Source organism: Globicephala melas, chromosome 4 (genome assembly GCF_963455315.2).
Source record: "Globicephala melas chromosome 4, mGloMel1.2, whole genome shotgun sequence".
In the NCBI taxonomy this organism is placed as follows: Eukaryota; Metazoa; Chordata; class Mammalia; order Artiodactyla; family Delphinidae; genus Globicephala; species Globicephala melas.
This window is the reverse complement of record NC_083317.1, coordinates 67,055,363-67,078,104: the sequence shown is the minus strand read 5'-3', so window position 1 is coordinate 67,078,104 and position 22,742 is coordinate 67,055,363. Positions and strand designations below refer to the sequence as shown.

Here is a 22,742-nt window from a genome sequence, read left to right as displayed (position 1 = left end):
ACTTCTAGTTAATAACGTTTTACTTATCTATTTTATCCTGGAGTAACTGACTACCATGCTTTATCTTTAAGAGTGAGAATGAATACCAAATAAAGTTTGTACCATTTCCTAAAGTCTATAGCCAATATTTCCAACTTAACCATCTTACAGTTCCACTTAGCTATAAACTAGGGATCGTATACCTTTATTAGACTAGTCCCACCATTGCTGATAAAGAAAGAACGCCACAAATTCAGTTCATTATTCAACCCACTGAAAATACTTCTTTGAGATCTTATCTGTGATGCTTATTTTGTAGTTTTGCAAGCAGTCCCTGTCACTTTCATGTAGCTCACTGTGGTTTAGAGTTTATGTGAGTTCCATTCTCTTTGTTCTTTCCTGCAGGGGTCACTGGACTTGTTTTCTGTATTAGTTTTTGGGTCTGGTCTCATAGGTTACCTTTGTTTTATGAGTCATGTTCTATTAAACTCACCTTTTGTGCTTCCATTTCTGCCACTGTGCTCCTTCCTCAAATAATCTTGTGAAATGTCTGAACATATTATATACAGTCTTGAATTCGTTTCATAAATGTTCATTCATTCATTCAGCAAATATCTGTGGTGCCTTTCCTATGTACCAGGCACTAATTTAGTTGCTAAGCATATTGCTCTGAACATATTAGAGGACAAGACAGGCTATAAACATGTATATACATAAGAAACTTTCAGGGAGTGATAAGTATTAGGATAAAAATAGAACAGGCTACTGCACATGTGCCTGGGGGAAGAAGAAAGTAGCGTCAGAGTGGTTAGGGTGGGCCTCTCTGAGCACTTGATACCTGAATGATGAAAAGGGGACAGCCATGCAAAAAGAGGCTGAGCAAATCGAATCCCAAGCAGAGAAGAGCAGTGCAAACACCCTGAAGTATGAATAAATTTGATATGTTTGCAGACAGAAAGAAGGCCAGTGTTCTTGGGATTAGAGTGAGCAAAAAAGGGGTGGTACAAGCAGAGGAGTTTGTAGAATAAGTGGGGTCAAATCATGTAGGTCACGTTAAGACATTTGGATGTAGTGTAAAAAATATGCTTCTTTTGTTTGTTTCTTTAGTATATTTGTCTTAACTTCTCAGAAAGAGTATAAACTTCTTGGGGGCTTATTAATACTCAACATTTTTATCCTCCAAGGTACTACTACTGTTTTTAAATACACACTTTGTAAACATGGGGTGGAATTCAGAAGACTGAATTCTGATCCCAGCTCTATGAACTAGCTGTAGGTCATGGCATTTCTTTGTTTCCTCACATGGTCATTGAGGAGATTGGATAGCTCCCTTCTAGTGCTAAAATTTGACGTCCTTATGAAAATATGTGAAAGAATGTTGAAGACATTATAAGTGCTATATTAATACATTATAATATGGATACAGAGGGTTATAGATAAATTAAGTTAAATTTATTGCCCTAGAAGTCCCAAATTATGCCACAGAAATAGCTGCTTTTTGTCATATGCTCTGGCATTTTTATTCCCTTTAAAGCCTTCCACTATTTATTATACTTCACTCAGGTTAATAATTAACACCTAGTACCATTCTATCTTATATCTCATCTTCTCATCTTCTTTTGCAACTTCTTTAATAAAATAAACGTTTTATCTCCCCCAAACTATTGTATCTGTTCTTTCCTCTTGGTTATTTCATGCATCTCAAATAGCCACATACATAATCATACCTCTGTTTTTTTCAAACACTCTACATTTATCTTCTAAGGATATTTATTTTGTGACTTTCAGAAAAACTGTCCTCTCAGATTACTCTCCTAGAGGCTCAGAAGAGAACTGGAGAGGCAGATAGAGAAGTCAGTGAGGTAAGTGATGCATTCTTTTTTTTTTTAATGATTTATTTTATTTATTTTGGCTGTGTTGTGTCTTCGTAGCTATGCGTGGACTTTCTCTAGTTGCGGTGAGTGAGGGCTACTCTTCGTTGTGGTGTGCGGGCTTCTCATTGGGGTGGCTTGTTTTGTTGTGGAGCACAGGCTCTAGGTGCCCAGGCATAGTAGTTGTGGCTCGCGGGCTCTAGGGTGCAGGCTCAGTAGTTGTGGCTCGTGGGCTCTAGGGCGCAGGCTCAGTAGCTGTGGTGCATCGGCTTAGTTGCTTCGTGGCATGTGGAATCTTCCCAGACCAGGGCTCGAACCCATGTCTCCTGCATTGGCAGGCGGACTCTTAACCACTGTGCCACCAGGGAAGACCGATGCATTCTTAAAATAATCAGAATATGAGCTCAATCAAAGGGAGGTAATTTCAAACCTAAGCTTTTCTGCAATTTTCTAATGTTGATAGAGAATTACATTACCTGGAAAGTGAGGTTTAAGAGTTGTAATGTTTATTATTTATCTTTTACTCTCACTTGTTTCTAAATATTTGGAATTTTTTTGTTTGTTCAGAACCAACACAAGTACAGTAGCACTTGCTTGGGATTTGATAACCCATTTTTCATGCTAGGTTATCATTTATTTCAGCTTCTTTGCCCATCTCAGATAAGTTTCTCAGTGAAGAGATTAGATAAAGTCTCTAGTCTCTCCCCAAATCCCCTTCCCCAGTTGGCACAGTTTCACTTAGGATTATATTAAAAAGGGTATTGTCAGAGAATGGTGCTTTTTATAACCTAAAAATTACTGTAAGAAATGTATGGTTGCTCAATATTCTGCTGATTTAAGATTACTGTTAGCTGTACTGTGTTTAATTGTCCTTCCAATCAACAAGTCAGTGATAGACTCATAAATGGCTTTGGGGAATAATGTAACTTCCTTTTTTTAAAAAAATTATTTATTTATTTATTTTTGGCTGTGTTGCATCTTCGTTGCTGCACGTGGGCTTTCTCTAGTTGTGGCGAGTGGGGGCTACTCTTCGTTGCGGTACATGGGCTTCTCATTGCGGTGGCTTCTCTTATTGTGGAGGACGGGTTCTAGGTGCACAAGCTTCAGTAGTTGCAGCACGTGGGCTCAGTAGTTGTGGCTCGCGGGCTCTGGAGCGCAGGCTCAGTAGTTGTGGCTCACGGGCTTAGTTTTTCTGTGGCATATGGGATCTTCCCAGACCAGGGATTGGACCCATGTCCCCAAACTCATTTAATAAAATACTAAATTTGCCATGAGATTCACTGGTTTTGTTTCCCAAGAAAACAATTATAGAATAATTTATGTGGATTGAGCAGTCTAACACAGTAATCCTTGTAATAGTAACTTGGTTAATATTTTGTAAAACAGGTCCATAATGTCTTCCCAATCCCCAACAGAACTCCTTTTTGATTATTTTATCCTGGCAATTTATCTCAATCAACTGGTTTGATATTTGTCTGTTAATGGCTGTCTTATCTAATACTTCCCATTTCAATAGATAGTTTAGGAAAAGGAATCCCTAACTTCCTCCTTGGCATGGGATGAAACAAAAATTTAATTCATTTCCTGCTTCCCTTTTTATTTTTAAGCAGTTCTTAGGAGAAATAAGTAGTTTTAATCTGAAGGAAAAGTTTCCCAAGTGCGGAATATTTAGAAAATGAGTCTCAGGTTTCCTTAAGTGTTATGAATATGACATGACCTCAGTGCAGCATTGACAGGATGCCCTCAGAGGTCCAAGTTGGGAAAACTGATTTTAAAAGTATTTAGCAGTGTTATGTTAGGAAGGTTTGGACAGAAAAGTTTTAGGTTTTGGAAAATGCACAAAATACCAGTTTTTACTTAGGCTCCTTTCTCCCTCCCTCCCTCTCTCCCTCCCTTCCTTCCTTCCTTCCTCCCTCCCTCCCTCCCTCCCTTTCTTTCTTTCTAATAAATTTATTTATTTATTATTTATTTATATTGGAGATTTATTTATTTTGGCTGCACTGGGTCTTCGTTGCAGCACGCAGGCTTCTCTAGTTGCGGTGCACAGGCTCTAGAGTGCACAGGCTCAGTAGTTGTGGCATGAGGGCTTAGTTGTGGTATGTGGGATCTTAGTTCCCTGACCAGGGATTGAACCTGGGCCCCCTGCATTGGGAGTGCGGAGTCTTAACCACTGGACCACCAGGGAAGTCCCTACTTAGGCTCTTTTCTATAAAACATTTGATTGAGGCTTTTTCTTTCTTTTTTTAAAAACAGATGAGCATGGTTGATATTGCCAGGCTCAACAAGAGCAGCTCTTCTGCTGAGGAAAGTGGACAAGATGTCCTGGAGAACACATTTTCTCAGAAGCATAAAGAACTATCCACTTTATTGTTGGAAATGAAAGAAGCCCAAGAGGAGATTGCATTCCTTAAGTTGCAGCTTCAAGGCAAAAGGGCAGACGGTGACCCTGAGGTCCCTGACCAAAAAGAAATGAAACAGACAGAGAGTGAAGGAATACCTCCAGTTAAAATGACAGTATTGCTTGAAGATACAGGGCAACATTTTCCCCCCATGCCAAATGGAGAGAGCGGTCTTCCAACAACTGAGAAAGAAGAACAGGTGAACACTAAATACCAACACAGAACATCTGAGGAAATATCTTTAAGTGACACTGGAATGGAATTAAAATCAGCAAAGCAGGATGATGATGATAAATCCCCTTCTGTGGTATCAGGTATTTGTCAGTATCACCAGGATGAATTGGAAAGGCTAAAAGGTCAAATTTTGGAGCTTGAGCTAAACCTTCATAAAGCAGAAGAGATCTATGAGAAAAATTTAGATGAGAAAGCTAAGGAAATAGGCAGCCTAACCCAGCTGATTGAAGAGTTTAAGAAAAATGCTGAAAACACCAATAGTGCATTCACTGCTTTGTCTGAAGAAAGAGACCAACTTCTTTCTCAGGTGAAGGAACTTAGTGTGGTAACGGAACTGAGGGCTCAGGTACAGCAACTGGAAGTGAACCTTGCAGAAGCAGAAAGGCAAAAAAGACTTGACTATGAAAGCCAGACTGCTCATCACAACTTGCTCACTGAACAGATCCACAGTCTCAGCATAGAAGCCAAAACTAAAGATGTAAAGATTGAAGTTTTACAGAACGAACTTGATGATGTGCAGGTTCAGTTTTCCGAGCAGAGTACAGTGATCAAAAGCCTGCAGAGCCAGCTGCAGAAGAAGGAAAGTGAAGTGCTCAAGGGGGCAGACCGTGAGCGGGATATCTCAAATAAGGTGGAAGAACTTTTACAGGCTCTTTCACAGAAGGAACTTGAAATAGCAAAAATGGACCAACTCTTACTAGAGAAAAAGAAAGATGTGGAAATCCTCCAACAAACCATCAAGGAGAAGGATCAGCAAGTGACAGAAATCAGCTTTAGTATGATGGAGAAAATGGTTCAGCTTAATGAAGAGAAGTTTTCTCTTGGGGTTGAAATTAAGACTCTTAAAGAACAGCTGAATTTATTATCCAGAGCTGAAGAGGCCAAAAAAGAGCAGGTGGAAGAAGATAAAGAAACTGTTTCTGGCATTAAACAGAATTATGATGAGCTGAACCCAGTAGGGCTAATAAGTAAAGAAGAACTTCAGTATGAATTAGACCTTGTAAAGAAAGAAAGTGAGCAGAGAAAAAGAAAGCTCCAGGCTGCTCTTATTAACAGAAAGGAACTTCTACAGAGAGTCAGTAGATTAGAAGAGGAATTGGCCAAAGTGAAAGATGAACCCAGGAAAGACACCCCACTCAGTGAGAGTGAGAGGAGGGAAATGGAGGAAGATAAAGAAAGCAAAAAAGACTCAGAAAAATGTATGACTTCTAAGTGCCGAGAAATAGAAATGGTAATATCTTTAAAACAGGTAATATCTGAGAAGGAAGTGGAACTAGAGCAGATAAGGAAGGATTTGGAAGAAAAGGCAGCAGCTGAAGAACAGTTACAGGCTGTGGTCAAACAGATGAATCAGAATTTGCAAGAGAAGACAAACCAAATAGATCTGCTCCAAGCAGAAATCATTGAAAACCAAACAGTTATCCAAAAGTTAACCACAGGTAACAAGGATGCAGGTGATGGAGAGTCAGCAGCACCTGTAAAAGTAGCAGCAGCCATCAGTCCACTTGGTGCAGGTAGTGGAGAACACTGGAAACCAGAACTGGAAGAAAAAATAGTGGACCTTGAAAAAGAAAAGGAGCAACTTCAAAAGAAGCTACAGGAAGTATTAACCTCTCGCAAGGTGATTCTAAAAAAGGCACAGGAGAAAGAAAGACATCTTCGGGAGGAGCTCAAGCAACAGAAAGATGACTATAATCGCTTGCAAGAACAGTTTGATGAGCAAAGCAAGGAAAATGAGAACATTGGGGACCAACTAAGGCAACTACAGATTCAAGTAAAGGAATCTTCGGACAGAAAACTCCCAGGCAGTGGCCAGCAGGTTCCAGGTTCTCCCACTCAAGGTTTAGAAGAACCTTTATTCAAAGCCACAGAGCAGCAACCTGCTCAACCTGCTTCAGAGTCTGACTTGTACCCAGACTGGCCTTCTCATCCTGGAGATACAAATGGTCTGCAGGGCAATACTGCTATTGCCCAGATTAAGACACAGCTGAAAGAAATAGAGACTGAGAAAGAAGAGTTAGAGTTGAAGGTTAGCTCTACAATAAGTGAGCTGACTAAAAAATCAGAAGAGGTATTTCAGTTACAAGAGCAGATAAATAAACAGAATTTAGAAATCCAGAGTCTGAAGGCAGCGTCCCATGAAGCTGAAGCCCACACAGAAAGCCTGAGGCAACAACTGGAAAGCAGTCAACTAGAAATCACTGGATTAGAACATTTAAGAGAATTACAGCCTGAACTAGATGAACTGCAAAAACTCATAAGCAAAAAAGAAGAAGAAGTTAGATACCTTTCTGGACAGCTTAGTGAGAAGGAAACAGCCCTGACTAAAGTACAGACAGAGATAACAGAACAAGAGGATTTAGTGAAGGCTCTGCATACAGAACTGGAAATGCAAGCCAAAGAACATGATGAGAAGATAAAGCAGTTACAGGTGGAGCTTTGTGAAATGAAGCAGAAACCAGAAGAGACTGGAGAAGAAAGTAAAGCAAAGCAACAAATACAGAGGAAACTGCAAGCTGCCCTTATTTCCCGAAAAGAAGTACTAAAAGAAAACAAACGTCTCCAAGAGGAGTTGTCTTTGGCCAGAGATAACATTGAACATCTCACCCAGTCTCTGGCAGATGTGGAAAACCAAGTTTCTGCTCAAAATAAAGAGAAAGATATATTCTTAGGCAAGTTAGCTCTTTTTCAGGAAGAAAGAGACAAACTCATTGCAGAAATGGACATATCTTTAATGGAAAATCAAAGTCTCAATGGTTCTTGTGAAAGTCTGAAATTAGCTCTGGAGGGTCTTACTGAAGACAAGGAAAACTTAGTGAAAGAAATTGAATCTTTGAAATGTTCTAAGATTGCAGAAATAACAGAGTGGCAAGAGAAACACAAAGAGTTACAAAAGGAATATGAAATTCTTCTGCAGTCCTATGAGAATGTTAGTAATGAGGCAGAAAGGATTCAGCATGTGGTAGAAACTGTGAGGCAAGAGAAGCAAGAACTATACGGCAAGTTAAGAAGCACAGAAGGAAACAAGAAAGAAACAGAAAAGCAGTTGCAGGAAGCTAAACAGGAAATGGAGGAGATGAAAGAAAAGATGAGAAAGTTTGCTAAATCTAAACAGCAGAAAATCCTAGAGTTGGAAGAAGAGAATGAGAGGCTTAGAGCAGAGGTACACCCTGCAGGAGGTACATCTAAAGATAGTATGGAAGCACTTCTTTCTTCCAATTCTGACATGAAGGAGGAACTAGAAAGGGTCCAAACAGAGTATAAAACCCTTTCTAAGGAGTTTGAGGCTTTAATGATGGAGAAGGACTCTTTAAGTGAAGAGGTTCAGGATTTAAAGCATCAGATAGAAGGTAATGTATCCAAACAAGCTAGCCTGGAGGCCACTGAGAAACATGATAACCGGATGGTTGTCACTGAAGAGGCAACCCAGTCTGCTCCAGGTGAGGCCCATGAGCAAAGCTCTCCAAGTATGAACCCAAGGTCTGAAAATTCAGAATCCATTCATTCAGAGAACAGTGCCAAGCCTGATATAAGTGAGAATGTCAGCTTACATGATGAAATTAATAATTACCTACAGCAGATGGATCAACTCAAAGAAAGAATCACTGAATTAGAGGAGGACAAGCAGAAAGACAAGGAATTTAGCCAGACTTTAGAAAATGAGAGAGCTGCTTTATTGAGTCAAATATCAGCTAAGGATGCTGAACTAAGAATGCTTCAGGAAGAAGTAACCAAAATAAACTCATTAAATCAGCAAATCCAAGAAGAACTTGCCAGAGTTACCAAGCTAAAGGAGACAGCAGAGGAAGAGAAAGATGATTTGGAAGAGAGGCTTATGAATCAATTAGCAGAACTTAATGGAAGCATTGGGAATTATTATCAGGATGTTACAGATGCCCAAATCAAAAATGAACTACTAGAATCTGAAATGCAGAACCTTAAAAAGTGTGTGAGTGAATTGGAAGAAGAAAAGCAGCAGTTAGTCAAGGAGAAAACTAAGGTGGAATCAGAAATACGAAAGGAATATATGGAGAAAATACAAGGTGCTCAGAAAGGGCCTGGCAATAAAAGTCATGCAAAGGAACTTCAGGAGCTGTTAAAAGAAAAACAGCAAGAAGTAAAGCAGCTGCAGAAGGATTGCATTAGGTACCAAGAGAAAATCAGTGCTCTGGAGAGAACTGTTAAGGCCTTAGAATTTGTTCAGACTGAGTCCCAAAAAGATTTGGAAATAACCAAAGAAAATCTGGCTCAAGCCAATGAACATCGCAAGAAGGCAGAAACAGAATTAGCTAGCTTCAAAGTACTGCTAGATGACACTCAAAGTGAAGCAGCAAGGGTCCTAGCAGACAATTTCAAGTTGAAAAAGGAGCTTCAGTCAAATAAAGAATCAGTTAAAAGCCAAATGAAACAAAAGGATGAAGATCTTGAGCGAAGACTGGAGCAGGTAGAGGAGAAACACCTGAAAGAGAAGAAGAATATGCAAGAGAAACTGGATGCTTTGCATAGAGAAAAAGTCCACTTAGAAGAGACATTTGGAGAGATTCAGGTTACTTTGAACAAGAAAGACAAGGAAGTTAAGCAACTTCAGGAAAACTTGGATAGTACTGTGGCCCAGCTTGCAGCTTTCACTAAGAGCATGTCTTCCCTCCAGGATGATCGGGACAGGGTGATAGATGAAGCCAAGAAATGGGAGAGGAAGTTCAGTGTTGCTATTCAAACCAAAGAAGAAGAAATTAGACTTAAAGAAGAGAATTTCAGTGTTCTAAAGGATCAGCTTAGGCAGATGTCCATCCACATGGAGGAATTGAAGATCAACATTTCCAGGTAAATGAATGATGACTTTTTTTGCTCTTCCAAAGGTAATTGAAGGCAAAGGAAGTCTCTATTTAAACTATTTCTATTCCCTTTAATATTATGGGACTGATTTTGGTTTAAATTCTCCCTGAAGATGTATTCCCTCTCACTTCTGTCTCTCTCGCTCTCTTGCAAATGACTTACAAATGACTTTCTCCTACAACTTGTATTAACATGAAAAATTTACATCTGCTTCTCTACCCATCTTTCTATTGAGAGATCTCTTAGATTTCTTCCTTTCTTCTCATTTCCATTATCCTTGTCTGAATTTTTACCATAGTACATATTATTGTACTCTCAAATTACTGCCTTAGCCTCTGAAACGATCTCCTCTTTTCTCTTCCTCATATTCCACATAAATTCATACTGCATATGCCTGCTAGAGTTACTTTCTTCAAACTCCAATTTCATATCACTTTTCAAGCTCAGGAAATAACAGTGTCCCCCACACTTTGTACTCTCATTTTTAGTAGGATCCTTCTGCTCTGAGACAGGTCTCCTCATTGCCTCTCATACCAAGATTATTCCGTTAAGGGGCCAGACAACAGCTTGTCTAGAGCAAAGAACAAAATTGGGGGCACTTTTTAGAGTGTCCAAGGTCATGTCACTAAATTAGCAACATACTTTGGAGTTTATTTTTATACAAATTCTTAGGTGCAATATACCTTTAATACAGAACATTCAGTAGGGCTAATACCTCTTTATTAAAAAGATGAACACCTTCAATTATGAATATTTATTCACTTGTAGATCTGAGTACATGTTTTAGTATGTGTTCCTTAGGCATCAAGTACTTTTCCCTTGAAATCTGTAATTAATGACCTTCTCTCTTTTTCTAGGCTTGAACATGACAAGCAGATTTGGGAGTCCAAAGCTCAGACAGAAGTCCAGCTTCAGCAGAAGATCTGTGATACTCTACAGGGAGAAAACAAAGAACTTTTTTCCCAGCTAGAAGAGACTCAACATCTATACCGTAGTTCTCAGGATGAATTAGCTAAGTTGGAATCAGAAATGAAGATTCTCAGAGACCAGTCAACTGATTTAAATAACTCTTTAGAAAAATATAAGGAAAATAAAGAAAATTTGGAAGGGATCATAAAGCAGCAAGAGGCTGATATCCAAAATTGTAAGTTCAGTTATGAACAGCTAGAGACAGATCTTCAGGCCTCCAGACAACTGACCAGTAGGCTGCATGAAGAAATAAACATGAAAGAGCAGAAGATTATAAGCCTGCTTTCTGCCAAGGAACAGGCAGTCCAAGTAGTTGCTGAACTGCATCAGCAGCATGACAAAGAAATTAAAGAATTGGAAAATCTGCTGTCCCAGGAGGAAGAGGAGAATACTGTTTTAGAAGAAGAGAACAAAAAAGCTGTTGACAAAACCAATCAGCTTATGGAAACACTGAAAAACATGAAAAAGGAGAACATGCAACAGAAGGCTCAGTTGAATTCCTTTGTTAAATCCATGTCTTCTCTCCAGGATGACCGAGACCGTATAGTAGGTGACTACCAACAGCTGGAAGAGCGACATCTCTCTGTGATCTTGGAAAAAGACCAACTCATCCAGGATGCTGCTACTGAGAATAATAAGCTGAAGGAAGAAATTCGATGCTTGAGAAGTCATATGGATGATCTCAATTCTGAGAATGCCAAGCTCAATGCAGAACTGATCCAATATAGAGAAGACCTGAACCAAGTGATATCAAGGAAGGACTGTCAGCAAAAGCAGCTCCTTGAAGCTCAACTTCAGCAGACTAAGGAGGTGAAAAGTGAGTATGCTAAATTAGAAGAAAAGCTCAAGGAGTCTGAGGAAGCAAAGGAGGAGCTGCAGAGGTTCTCTCTTGCCCTACAGGAGGAGAAACGAGGTTTATCTAAAGAGATTGAGAACTTAAAAGTATCTCTATCTCAACTAAAGAAACAATTGACAGCCTTGCAAGAAGAAGGTACTTTAGGATTCCAGGCCCAATTAAAAGCAAAAGAAGGAGAGGTAGAGAAGTTAAATACTACCCTTTCTTTGTCTCAGAAGAGAATTACAGAACTGGAAGAGGAATTGGTTCGTGTTCAGAAGGAAGCTGCCAAAAAGGTAGGTGAAATTGAAGATAAACTGAAGAAAGAATTAAAGCATCTTCATCATGATGCAGGGATAATGCGAAATGAAACTGAAACAGCAGAAGAGAGGGTGGCGGAGCTAGCAAGAGATCTGGTAGAGATGGAACAGAAGTTACTCATGGTCACCGAAGAAAATAAAGGTCTCACAGCACAAATCCAGTCTTTTGGAAGGTCAATGAGTTCCCTACAAGATAGTAGAGATCATGCCAATGAGGAAGTTGAGGAACTGAAAAAGAAATATGAGGCCAGTCTGAAGGAGTTGGCACAGCTGAGAGAAGAGCAAGGCCTCTTAAGCAAAGAGAGAGATGTTCTTGTTTCTAAAGCTGCGTTTCCAGTTAACTCCACTGAGGATAACAGCTTGCCCCACCTTGAGAAACTTAACCAACAGCTTCTATCCAAAGATGACCAACTGCTTCACTTGTCCTCACAACTAGAAGACTCTTACAACCAAGTGCAGTCCTTTTCCAAGGCTATGGCCAGTCTACAGAATGAGAGAGATCGCCTGTTGAGTGAACTGGACAAATTCCGCAAGTCAGAGGAAGGGAAGCAGAGGTCTGCAGCCCCACCTTCAACCAGCCCAGATGAAGTACAGAGTTTAAAAAAAGCTATGTCATCACTTCAAAATGACCGAGACCGACTAGTGAGTATCTAGATTTCTCTTTCCAATCTTCTTTTGAGAGTTTTTGAAACTTTCTTTAAATTGATTTTCATTTTTATAGAAAATGATAAAAAAAATTTATTCATATTATCTGGGCATTCTAGGACGATTCAAACCTCTTAGCCTGGGTTTAATACCCTATAGTTTGTTTTTGCCTCTCTTTCCAGCATCCTCTTTTACTGCTTCTCTACTCATCCTCTTCATTTCAGCCAAACTGATTTACTCACCCACAAACTGATCTACTTACCCACGTTATTGTCCTCTGAACCAAAATGTCCTCTCCATTTTCCTTTTTTGGGCACATATTTCCTACTCTTTAAAGGTTGCCCCAGAGCTCAAATCCTCTGGCTACATTTCCAGACCGCTTGATTGTCTATTACCTTCTGTCTGTACTTCCCTAGTGCTTTTCTTTTCCTTTGTCCCATATTGCCTTGATATATATGGGTGTCTGTGTATGTGTGTGTGTGTTTAATTTCTATACCCTTATTTTTTATTTCCACAATTAAATTGTAAACTCTTGGTAAATGTGTCATGTCTTATACTTGTTCATATTTCCCATGGTTTTTAGCAGAAGGGTATTTAATCATATGGTAGATAATCAAAAATTGATGTATATTCTCTATATGTGTTGTTACTGAAAACACTTTTCTCTATTTTGTGAAATTGTCGTGTAGGGAAATTATAGGAACTTTTGAGACTGAGGCTTTTATATCTGCCATGAACAAGTCATAAAGCCTAGGCAGGGTTATAAATCACATGAAGGCCTGACAGTCTGACTCAATGATATTGCATACAGGCTCTGCTACAGCCGCTGAGGCCCTTCTGCATACTTACTGAATGTATTGTTAATTGTCCATCAAATCTTCTTTTCCACATATCTTGTTCTCAGTCTGTCTCATGAGCATTGAAGTTTCTAGTCTCTTAGCCACTGGCTGCATGTACAATAACTTATTTCAATCACTATCAGTTTAAACATTTAGCCTAGGCCAGCGGTTTGTCACCTCTGCCTACACTATGCTTCCTTTCCCTCAGGACCACCCAAGAGATGAGCTAGGTCTGAACGGAGCTTAGGTGACTTTGGTTTTCTTTATGTAATTAGTCAAAGGGAAGTTTCGCAAATAAAGTCCGAGGGTCTAAGTGGCAAGGAGTTAACCCAGAGGATTCTAGGATTCTACTAGGGCATGACAAACAACTCTGAAAACATTCTGGAGTTTTCATATGTGTTCAAACTTCCTTAGGATTTTCCCTACCTAAAGGCTGTAGAGCAAATCTCTAGAGGTGCCTTTTTGTTTGTCTATACTTATTTCAGTCTGAAAATGATTTGAGGTAGCATATAAAGATATGAACAGTTTTTCAAGGTAATATAAGGTGAGGAACTGGGAAGGAAAAGAAAATTAGGATCTGAGAGAAAAAGATTAAACCAGAAGTAAGTTTAGTTTAGGAGTAAACTTATCCCAAAGGGCTATCACAATATCCTATTAGAAAGATGGACCACTAATTTTGCTCTGAGGTCTGGCAGCCATCAGAAGTATGGAATTTTAAAACCTTGTGTATGAATTGCAGTGTCCATATTTTAGGGAAAAGGAAGAAAGTAAAACTACTTGGAACAGATAAGAATAGTTATTCTTTAAGTATTGAGGCCTGTAAGAAATTTCTTCTGTGTTTCCATAGGGAGGTCACTATGAAGTTATGAAACATTCTTTACTTCTCTACAGTAAATATAATAATTGTTTTATAGGATTTTTATTTAGCTGTCCCTTGATGTAAGTGCATAGCAAAAGAATTTTGAGTAATTCACTGAAGTTACCTCTGCAAGTGGCTAAAATGCAGTTCCAGACACACAGCTTTCTGATGATCTGCTCTATTCCAAAGGTAACATTTAGAGTATCTGGACTAGAGGAGTGAGTGGATTGCATAAAGAATATATGTTTGCTTTAAAACAAAACAAAAATATGTTTTTATTTTAGTTTTGGGTTAAAAGATAAAGCTATACACATATATTTGATGAGTCACTAAATTCTACAATGTTTGATAAGAAAAACAAACAGTAGCATTCCCAACCCTGTTTCTCCTTCTTCTGAGGCAATCTGCTTTCAACCCTTTTAATTTGTTATTTTGGTGTTTCCTCAGTAGCTAAATATCATGTTTATAGTGCATCTTGGCTTTTCATTCTTTGCATTAGCTGTTGACTTTCTTATATGCTAACAGGGTTTAGTTCTCTTTACTCCCTCTTTTTTTTTTTTTTTTTTGGCGGTGTGCGGGCCTCTCACTGTTGTGGCCTCTCCCATTGCGGAGCACAGGCTCTGGACGCGCAGGCTCAGCGGCCTTGGCTCACGGGCCTAACCGCTCTGCGGCATGTGGAATCTTCCCGGACCGGGGCATGAACCCGTGTCCCCTGCATCGGCAGGCAGACTCTTAACCACTGCGCCACCAGGCAAGCCCACTCCCTCTGTTTTCACAGTATACACGTACATTTTCAATATACAACCCCTTCCCCATTGTCCTGATGTAATTTAATTTTAATTTTGATTAAATCAATATTCAATGTCTACATTTTTATGACTACAAATGCTATTAGACCTGAGACATGTGTTACTGTTAGTTTCCTCAACACCTTTGTTTTTCCTGGAGTGAATAACTGTGTTTTTGTTGTTGTTGCTTACTTAGTTTTCTTTGTACTTATCAATGTAATTAACGCCAGATTTACTGCCATTTAATCCACATTTTTCAAGATGTTTATTCCTATCTATTTAGTCTTCAGGAAGAAAATTCTCTTGGAATCTCTTTTTTGCTCTTAAATGAATCAGTTGCCCTGTACTCCTAGGACACAGTTTTCATCTTAGAATATCTCCCTCCATTTCTCTCCTGTGTTAGAGTTCCTGTTTCTTGTATTCCGTGTTTTCCTCATCTTGGTTTTGTGCCATGATGTTGTTGGAATAAATCATTCAGCAGCTCTCTAAGTAAAGATACAGGGGAGGTAAATTTATTGAAAATGTCTTATCTCTTACACCTGATTGATAGTTTGGCTGAGTATAGAATTCTAGGCTGAAAATAATTTCCCTTCAAAATTGTGAAGACATTGGTCTGTTCCCTTTTAGCTTACATTGTGGTTCAGGAGTCTAAAGATATTCTGATCCTTGATCCTTTGTGAGATAGTTCTGTCTCTGTCTCTCTCCCTCTCTCCCTCATCTCTTATCTCTTTCTCTCTCTCTGGAAATACAGCTGGACCTTGAACAACATGGCTTTAAAATGCATGGGTTCACTTATACGTAGATTTTTTTCAGTAGTAAATACTACAGTACTACAGGATCAGTGGGTGGTTGGCTCTGTGGATGCAGAACAGTGGATATATTCAGTAGAAGAACCGCATATATGAAGGGCCAACAATAGTATACATGGATTTTTGACTTCACAGTGGGTGGATACCCCCACTCCTTCCTTGTTCAAGGGTCAACTGTAAATGGAATCTTTTAGTCTTGTGTGTTCTGACATTTCATGATAATGTATTTTGGTGTGGGTCTATTTTTATCATTCTGTCTAGTCCTTTGAATCTAAGAAGTCATGCTCATCAATTTTGGGCAATTCTTTTGAATTCTATTTTACCATTTTCCCCCATCCTTTTTCTCTATTGCCTGTTTTTCCCTGGAAATCCTGTTGTTTAGGTGTAGGGCCTTCTGGATTGGCTCTATAATTTTCTTACCTTTTTTATTGTTTTTGCTTTACTTTGGGAAGATTTTCTCACATTCATCATATGCATCCTATATTGAAGTTTTCATTTTTGCTATCATGTTCCTGATTTCTAAAGATTTTTTTTTTCTCATGGATATATATTCTTAATTTATCTCTCCAAGAAGATTGGGGGTAGTTTTATTCTTTGAAATTTTTTCATAATAAGTTTTTCTTTATAATTTTAAAATTTCTACTATAATGTTTCTAACTTCCAATATTCTCTTAAGTCTTTGAGTACATGACATTCTTTCTTCTGCTGATGTCTTCTGAATTACTTTTCTTCTAGTTTCTTTTTATCCCTGCTTAATGTTAGCTGTTCTTCAGGTGAGGGTTAATCCTTGGTTTATTCTTCATGTTTGTGGGCAGAGTCTAAAATGTTTGTGGGTGGGACTTAACCAGCTGTGAGTTTCAGTGCATGGTGATCTTGCTGAGATTTTTGAGGGTAGTCCCCATGTTGATATTTTTAGTTCCTCTTGGGTTGGTCAGATTTTCTAGAGAAGACTTCTCAATTTCCCTTATGGACGGTAAAGGCCTGTGTGCCAGCACTCTTCAAGCTAAGAAGGGGAAAGGCTTCAAGCATTCAGAAAGCACACATTCACTTGATCACCCTTGTTTTGGAGCAGTACCCTTACCTTCTACTGTACCTAGTGTTCCATAGTCCAGAGACACTCTTTTAACTTCTTCTAGAGAATAAAATTCTAGTTGTCTGTCAGAGTAACAAAAAGTGTGGAACTGGGACGGTATTTAGGGATATAGTTGTTCTCAAGCAGTTTTCACCGAATCCTCCTTATTTCAGCTATCACCTCCTCCTCCCTACCCCCATCACCATCTTTTCCAGAGGTACTTGGTGCTGTTAATTCCTGAGCCTTTTGAAGAGTCTGCAGAGTAAATTCTATTGGTTCTTGGCTTTTCCTACTGCCAGCTTAAGACTTGCCTTTCCCAGATCTGTTAAGTCAGTTACCATTTATGCATCTCCTTTTCAGCTTCTAAAATTAATTTTGTTGCTGCTGACTCCTCTCTTGTTCTTCTTGTTTTCTATGCTTATAAAATGATGCCTTTATTGTAGCTTTAGTGATGTTTCCAGAGAGGGTGAAAGAGATGTGTGTTCAAGGCCTCTCTCTTTGCCCAGATGTCCTGACATTATTTCTTACTACCAAGCTTTTAAAGAATATTGGGGATAAAGAGTTAGAAGATATATCTGGAATGTAGATAGGCAGTTTTGCTAATTAAAGGCAAGTTCATCATCATCATCACCACCACTAACTTTTATGTGTGGAGTGCATTAATTTTCTCATTGAATTCTCATAATCTTTATGAGGAGTACTATAATTACATTCATTTTATAGGTGAAGGAAATTAAGGCTTAGAAGGTGTGTGGAACATGCATAGCATCACACACTATGTGGGCAGGACAGCTGACTCCAAATTCTAACTGCTCTTAACACTTGGCCTGGGCATCAATGCCTTCTTTATAATCAACATCAGCTAAGCTAGAACTAAGATTGATATTCATGTAAGAAAGTTTAGAAGCCTAGCCAGGGCATATGACTAAATAGAAAGCCAATCTATCTTTACACTTCTTGTTCTAGGGAGTTACCACCCACCAAGAAGCTGTTAAGTCCTTTAAGTCTATCCTATCTCCGAGTTGTAGATCTAGTGTCAACTTAGAACCTCAGGGCCAGTGGGCTGGGGTTGAAGTTGCAGTAGTGGTCAGGCCCTACAGCCTTGATGGTCGCTCCATCAGGAGATTCCCACCAGCCTGGCTGCTTGTATTTCACCATTTTAGGGATTCATGCTGCCATTATGTCAGTGGACTGTTAGGTGCTGGTAGTCAGTTGTGATGTTGACTGACTTAGCAGGGAGGTGCTGCTGACTTACAGCTGAATGAGTGAAATGTGATGAATCACCCTTTTACTTTCCTTTTGGTTAAAGCTGAAGGAATTGAAGAATCTGCAGCAGCAATACTTACAGATTAACCAAGAAATCACTGAGTTACGTCCACTGAAGGCTCAACTTCAGGAGTATCAAGATAAGACAAAAACATTTCAGATTATGCAAGAAGAGCTCAGGCAGGAAAACCTCTCCTGGCAGCATGAGCTGCATCAGCTCAGGTATGGTAATCCCTGCTATTTAACCCTTTTCTTTTAGTTTTTTTTAAATGAAATAATTATAGATTTATGGGAAATTGCAAAAATAGTACAAAGAGCTTTCATGTACCCTTCATCCAGTTTCCCATCACTATAGTACAATTTCAAAACTGGGAAATTGATATTGGTACAATTCAGAGATCTTATGCAGATTTCATACCAATTTGACATTCACTCAAGTATGTATATAGTTCTATGCAACTTTATAATATGTGTGGACTCATGTAACCACCACTACAACAAAGTATACAGCTGCCCTATCATCACAGATGTGTCCTTTGTGCTACTAGTTTATAGTCACACTTTTCCCCTCCCTCCCATCCCCATATCCCTACCTTTTGGCAACCACTAATCTGTTCTCCATTTCTATAATTTTGTCTCATTCTGAGAATTTTTTAAAGTATGCAACCTTTTGAAATTAGCTTTACTCATGCATAATGCCCTTGACATCCGTTAACATCACTGTGTGTATCAATACTTCATTCTTTTTATTGATGAGTAGTATTTCATGGTATGAATGTACTGCTTTAACCATTCACTCATTGAAGGACATGTGTTGTTTCTAATTTTTAGCTCTTATAAATAAAGTTGCTATAAACATTTGTGTATTGGCTTTTATGTGGACAATAAGTTTTAATTTCTCTGAGATAATTGCCCAGGAGTGCAAATGCTAGGTCATATAATAAGTGGCGTTTAGTTTTTTAAGAAACTGCAAAACTGTATTCCAGAATGACTGTATCATTTTATACTCCTACCAGTAATATATGAGTGGTCCAGTTTCAATATCAAATGCTACATCCTTATCAGCATTTGATATTGTAACTAAATTTTAGTTTTTTACAGGTATGTAATGCTGTTCCACTGTGGTTTTAATTTGCATAATGGCTACTAGTGTTGAACATTTTTTTACATGCTTATCTATAGGTCCTTTTTGATGAAATATTTGATCATGTGTTTTGTCTATTTTCTAAGTGGGTTGTTAATTTTTACTGTTGAGTTTTGAGAGTTCTTTATGTATTCCAGATACAGGTTTTTGGTTTTTTCGTTTGCTTTTTTTCTCTCTCTAGTTGTGGCGTGCAGGCTCCAGGGCATGTGAGCTCTGTAGTTTGCGGCACACGGGCTCTCTAGTTGAGGTGCGCGAGCTCAGTGGTTGTGGTGGGCAGGCTTAGTTGCCCCACGGCATGTGGGATCTTAGTTCCCTGACCAGGGATCAAATCCGCACCTCCTGCTTTGGGAGGTGGATTCGTTACTGCTGGACCACCAGAGAAGTCCCCAGACACAGGTTTTTTTGTCAGATACATGGCTTGCAAATATTTTCTTCCAGTCTGCAGTTTATTTTTTTCATCCTTCCATTGAGAAGGTCTTTTTAATTTTGATGAAATCAATTTATTGATTACTTTTCTCTTTATTCAAATTCAGTAATTTTTATTGTCTGTCTTCAAGTTCACTGATAATTTTTCTTTTTCCTTCATCACTTCCAATCTGCTATTGAGTCCATTGAGTTAGCTTTTTATTTTGGCTATTGTAGTTTTCCATTCTAAAATTTCCATTCAGGTCTTTGTATCTTGCTGAGGCTTTCTCTGTTTTCATTTATTTCCAGTGTGTTAGTAGTTGCTTGTTGAAGCATTTCTATGATGGCCACTTTAAAATACTTCTATAATTCCATATATATAGTTCCAACATCTCTGTCATCTCGGGTGTTGTAATCTATTGATTTTCTTTTCTCAATCAAGTTGTGATTTCCCTGGTTTTTAGTATGATGAGTGATTTTCAGTTGTAACCTGGACGTTTTGGAGTCCTATAAGTTTTAAGACTCAATCTTACTTAAATCTTTGGTAGGCTTCCACTGACACCATGCCAGCAGGGGAAGGGGAACACTGCCACTTTACTGCTAGAGGAGGGTGAAGTCCAGTGGGCTCCTTACTCAGCCTTCATTGATAACCCCTAGTGGGAGGCAGTGCCCTGATACTGCCAGAGGAAGTCCAGGCTCCCCACTTAGTACTCCACTGAGACTGCAGTTAGCAGGGAGCAGTGCCTCATTACTGTTAGGTGAGAGTAGAAGTCTAAGCTCCACACATGGGTTCCATTGATACCACTCAGGGGTGTGGAGGGCAGCACTTCATTGTCACTGGGCAGTGGTGAAAGTCCAGGCTCCCCACTTAATCTCCACTGACACTGCAGGAGGGTGATTGAGGAGGGGCACCTGTTACCACTGGTTAGTGCCCACAGTTCAAACTTCCCTCTGGCGTCTTCTGTTACTACCTCTGCAGGAACAGGGGGGAACATTTTTAGTCTGTTATGGGTGGAGGTGGATGTCCAGTCTCCACATGTTGTCTCCAATGACACCGTAGCGAGGGTGAGAGTGAGGGTGGTTAGAGAGAGGCACCTCTTTACCAGAGTGATGGACAGTCCAGTGTACACACTTGGCCTCTTCTTCTTCTTCTTCTTCTTTTTTTTAATATTTATTTATTTGGCTGCACTGGCTCTTAGTTGCAGCATGAGGGATCTTTATTGCCGCATGTGGAATCTTTAGTTGCAGCATGCAGGATACTTAGTTGCAGCATGCGGGATCTTTTAGTTGTAGCATGCGAGCTCTTAGTTGCAGCATGTGGGATCTAGTTCCCTGACCAGGGATCGAACCCAGGCCCCCTGCATTGGGAGCGCAGAATCTTAACCACTGGCCCACCAGGGAAGTCCCCACTTGGTCTCTTCTGACACCACCTAGCATGGAGGGTGAGGTGCACCTAGTTACCTCCAGGCAAGAATGACACTAATCTGTTCACTAGGAGTTTGTTAATGGCGGTAGGGAGATACTGTAGTCTTTCCATGGCGTTCTGCTGCAGTTGGGTGGTTATTGTCATTAATGTTTCTGTCTTGCTAGTCCTCCCCTTCCTGGGCCTTTGGCAAAAGACAGCAAACTTTTCTTGGTACTCATTCGTGTTCTAAGTTGTTGGATCCTCCCTCACCCAGTTTGGGATATGTAGAATTCAAAAAGGAAAACCAGTGAAGTCACCACCATGTCATTCCTTAAGTCCTAGAGTCCTGAGCTTCTCTACCTTCTTCTCCATCTTTTCCAGTCGTCTTATGTTTGGTTTTATATATAATTTCCAAGGTTTTTTTAATCTATACTTAGTGGGTGGAATAAGGAAAACTGCATCTACTCCATCTTGTTTGGATCTAGAAATCCAAGCCCTTTTCCTTTAAAGATGACTAACAGTGCTATATGTTCTACTAGAGGGAAAAAAATTATGATAGGAACTCAAATTTTGGATGGTTTTTTAATTCATTGTTTCAGATTTGATCTGAAAAGTAAAGGTAAAGAATAAGTGCTTAACAGTGTATAAAAACAGGTCCTGTTGTTGCAGCCTCATTGTTGGGACTTTATTACTGTTTAGTGTAAGATGGTGGTACATGCCACCTTAGTAAAATCAAACCCAAAGCTTTCAGAGTTTGATACTAAAAGGGGAATCTCCATGTTGGAAAGTGCTGCTGATCAAGCAGCACCTGCTTTGTCTCACCTGCTGCTACAGGACAAACATAGGCAAGTGAATACAGAGATTATGAGGTGGAATCTAGAGTCCCATCCAGGTTACATTATCTACCATGATGACAGATATCAATATAGTAAAATTATTATTGTAACATCCCTAAGAGAGCTCTTAATGTGTAGATAGAAGAGATTTGTTCCTTCACAGATCCTAGATGCCATGCACTTTACTAACGTGATATTTCAAAATAAACCTTAAGCAAGGTTTATAGAGCAAAATGCTTTTTAGAATTTGGTCATTTAAATTTTATGGAGTGAAATTACGTCCAAAAGATTTTCATATTCAACATCTTTACAGACTTTTTTATAAGTGAAAATATATTAAACTTATTCCATGGAGTTGGCAACTTCCCCAGATAATACAAGAGCACATTTTTTTAATCAAAGGATGATTGCAGAGAAGGTAAAAATACTGAATTTTTGCTCTCTGGGAATACAAATTGCTTCTGTTTCTTCTTTCTGGAATTGAACCCTAGAAGAAAGATGCTCCATTTTAACCTCATCCTTTTTTCCGCCAGGGAATAGCTGCCCTAGCTTATTCTGTTAGAATCTCAATTCACCATCAAGAGATCATCTTCCCTCAGATGCACATTAATGTTGACCACTGAATTTAGGGCCCCCCAAAGGTGATTGGGAGCACATGGGAACATCACCTTGACATCTCCCATATTATCTCCAGATCACCTGGAACTAAAAAAAATATTGTGTCCAGTTGCTAGTGTAAACGGAAGAAGGGCTGCAAGGCTCTAAAGGGTTATTTTCTGCAGCCACTTGTTCCTCTTTAAACTTCCTCACAGGGCATTCTGAAAGGATACTTTCCTTATAAAGTTGACCCTTAAGGGAAGAGAAAAAGAGGGAGAAAGAAAATGATTTCTGGCCTATTGATTTTTTTCCTCCCTCATTTTCTCCCTTTCCACCTTTCTCTTAGCCTTTCTCTCTTTACCTTCCACATTTGAGAAGTTTTGAAGAAAAGAAAAATTGTATATCAAGTGGATGTGAGTAAATTATGAGAAGGAAAGGAAGACATTTAACGTCACTTTTAGAAGAAGAAAATGAGGACACAGATTTGATTCACTGACTCTAGGACCAGTTTCTTTAGCCAAATATCTTTAAGATTCCCTGTTTTTTGCTCTTGAAATACTTGGGAGAAATGAGGTTTTCAAACATGAAAAAGCTGGAACATCTCATTCAGACTTCTATGGCACTGGGTTTGGCT

The 22,742-nt window shown here is 39.2% G+C and overlaps 1 protein-coding gene and 1 non-coding gene across 4 annotated transcripts in view; one reads left to right on the top strand and one right to left on the bottom strand.

The window, feature by feature from the left end:
• Window positions 1-22,742, top strand: part of GOLGB1 (golgin B1) — an 87,129-nt gene that overhangs the window by 50,444 nt on the left and 13,943 nt on the right. For all 3 annotated transcript variants that reach the window (XM_060298133.2, XM_030857874.3, XM_030857865.3), the window contains exons 12-15: window positions 1,768-1,841; window positions 4,104-9,307; window positions 10,177-12,085; window positions 17,765-17,943. In XM_060298133.2, the coding sequence (XP_060154116.1) occupies window positions 1,768-1,841; window positions 4,104-9,307; window positions 10,177-12,085; window positions 17,765-17,943 (7,366 nt within the window). The remainder of the gene's footprint in view (window positions 1-1,767; window positions 1,842-4,103; window positions 9,308-10,176; window positions 12,086-17,764; window positions 17,944-22,742) is intronic.
• On the bottom strand, window positions 3,963-4,035 carry TRNAG-CCC (transfer RNA glycine (anticodon CCC)). The gene has a single exon. It is a non-coding gene; the product is annotated as a tRNA-Gly (tRNA).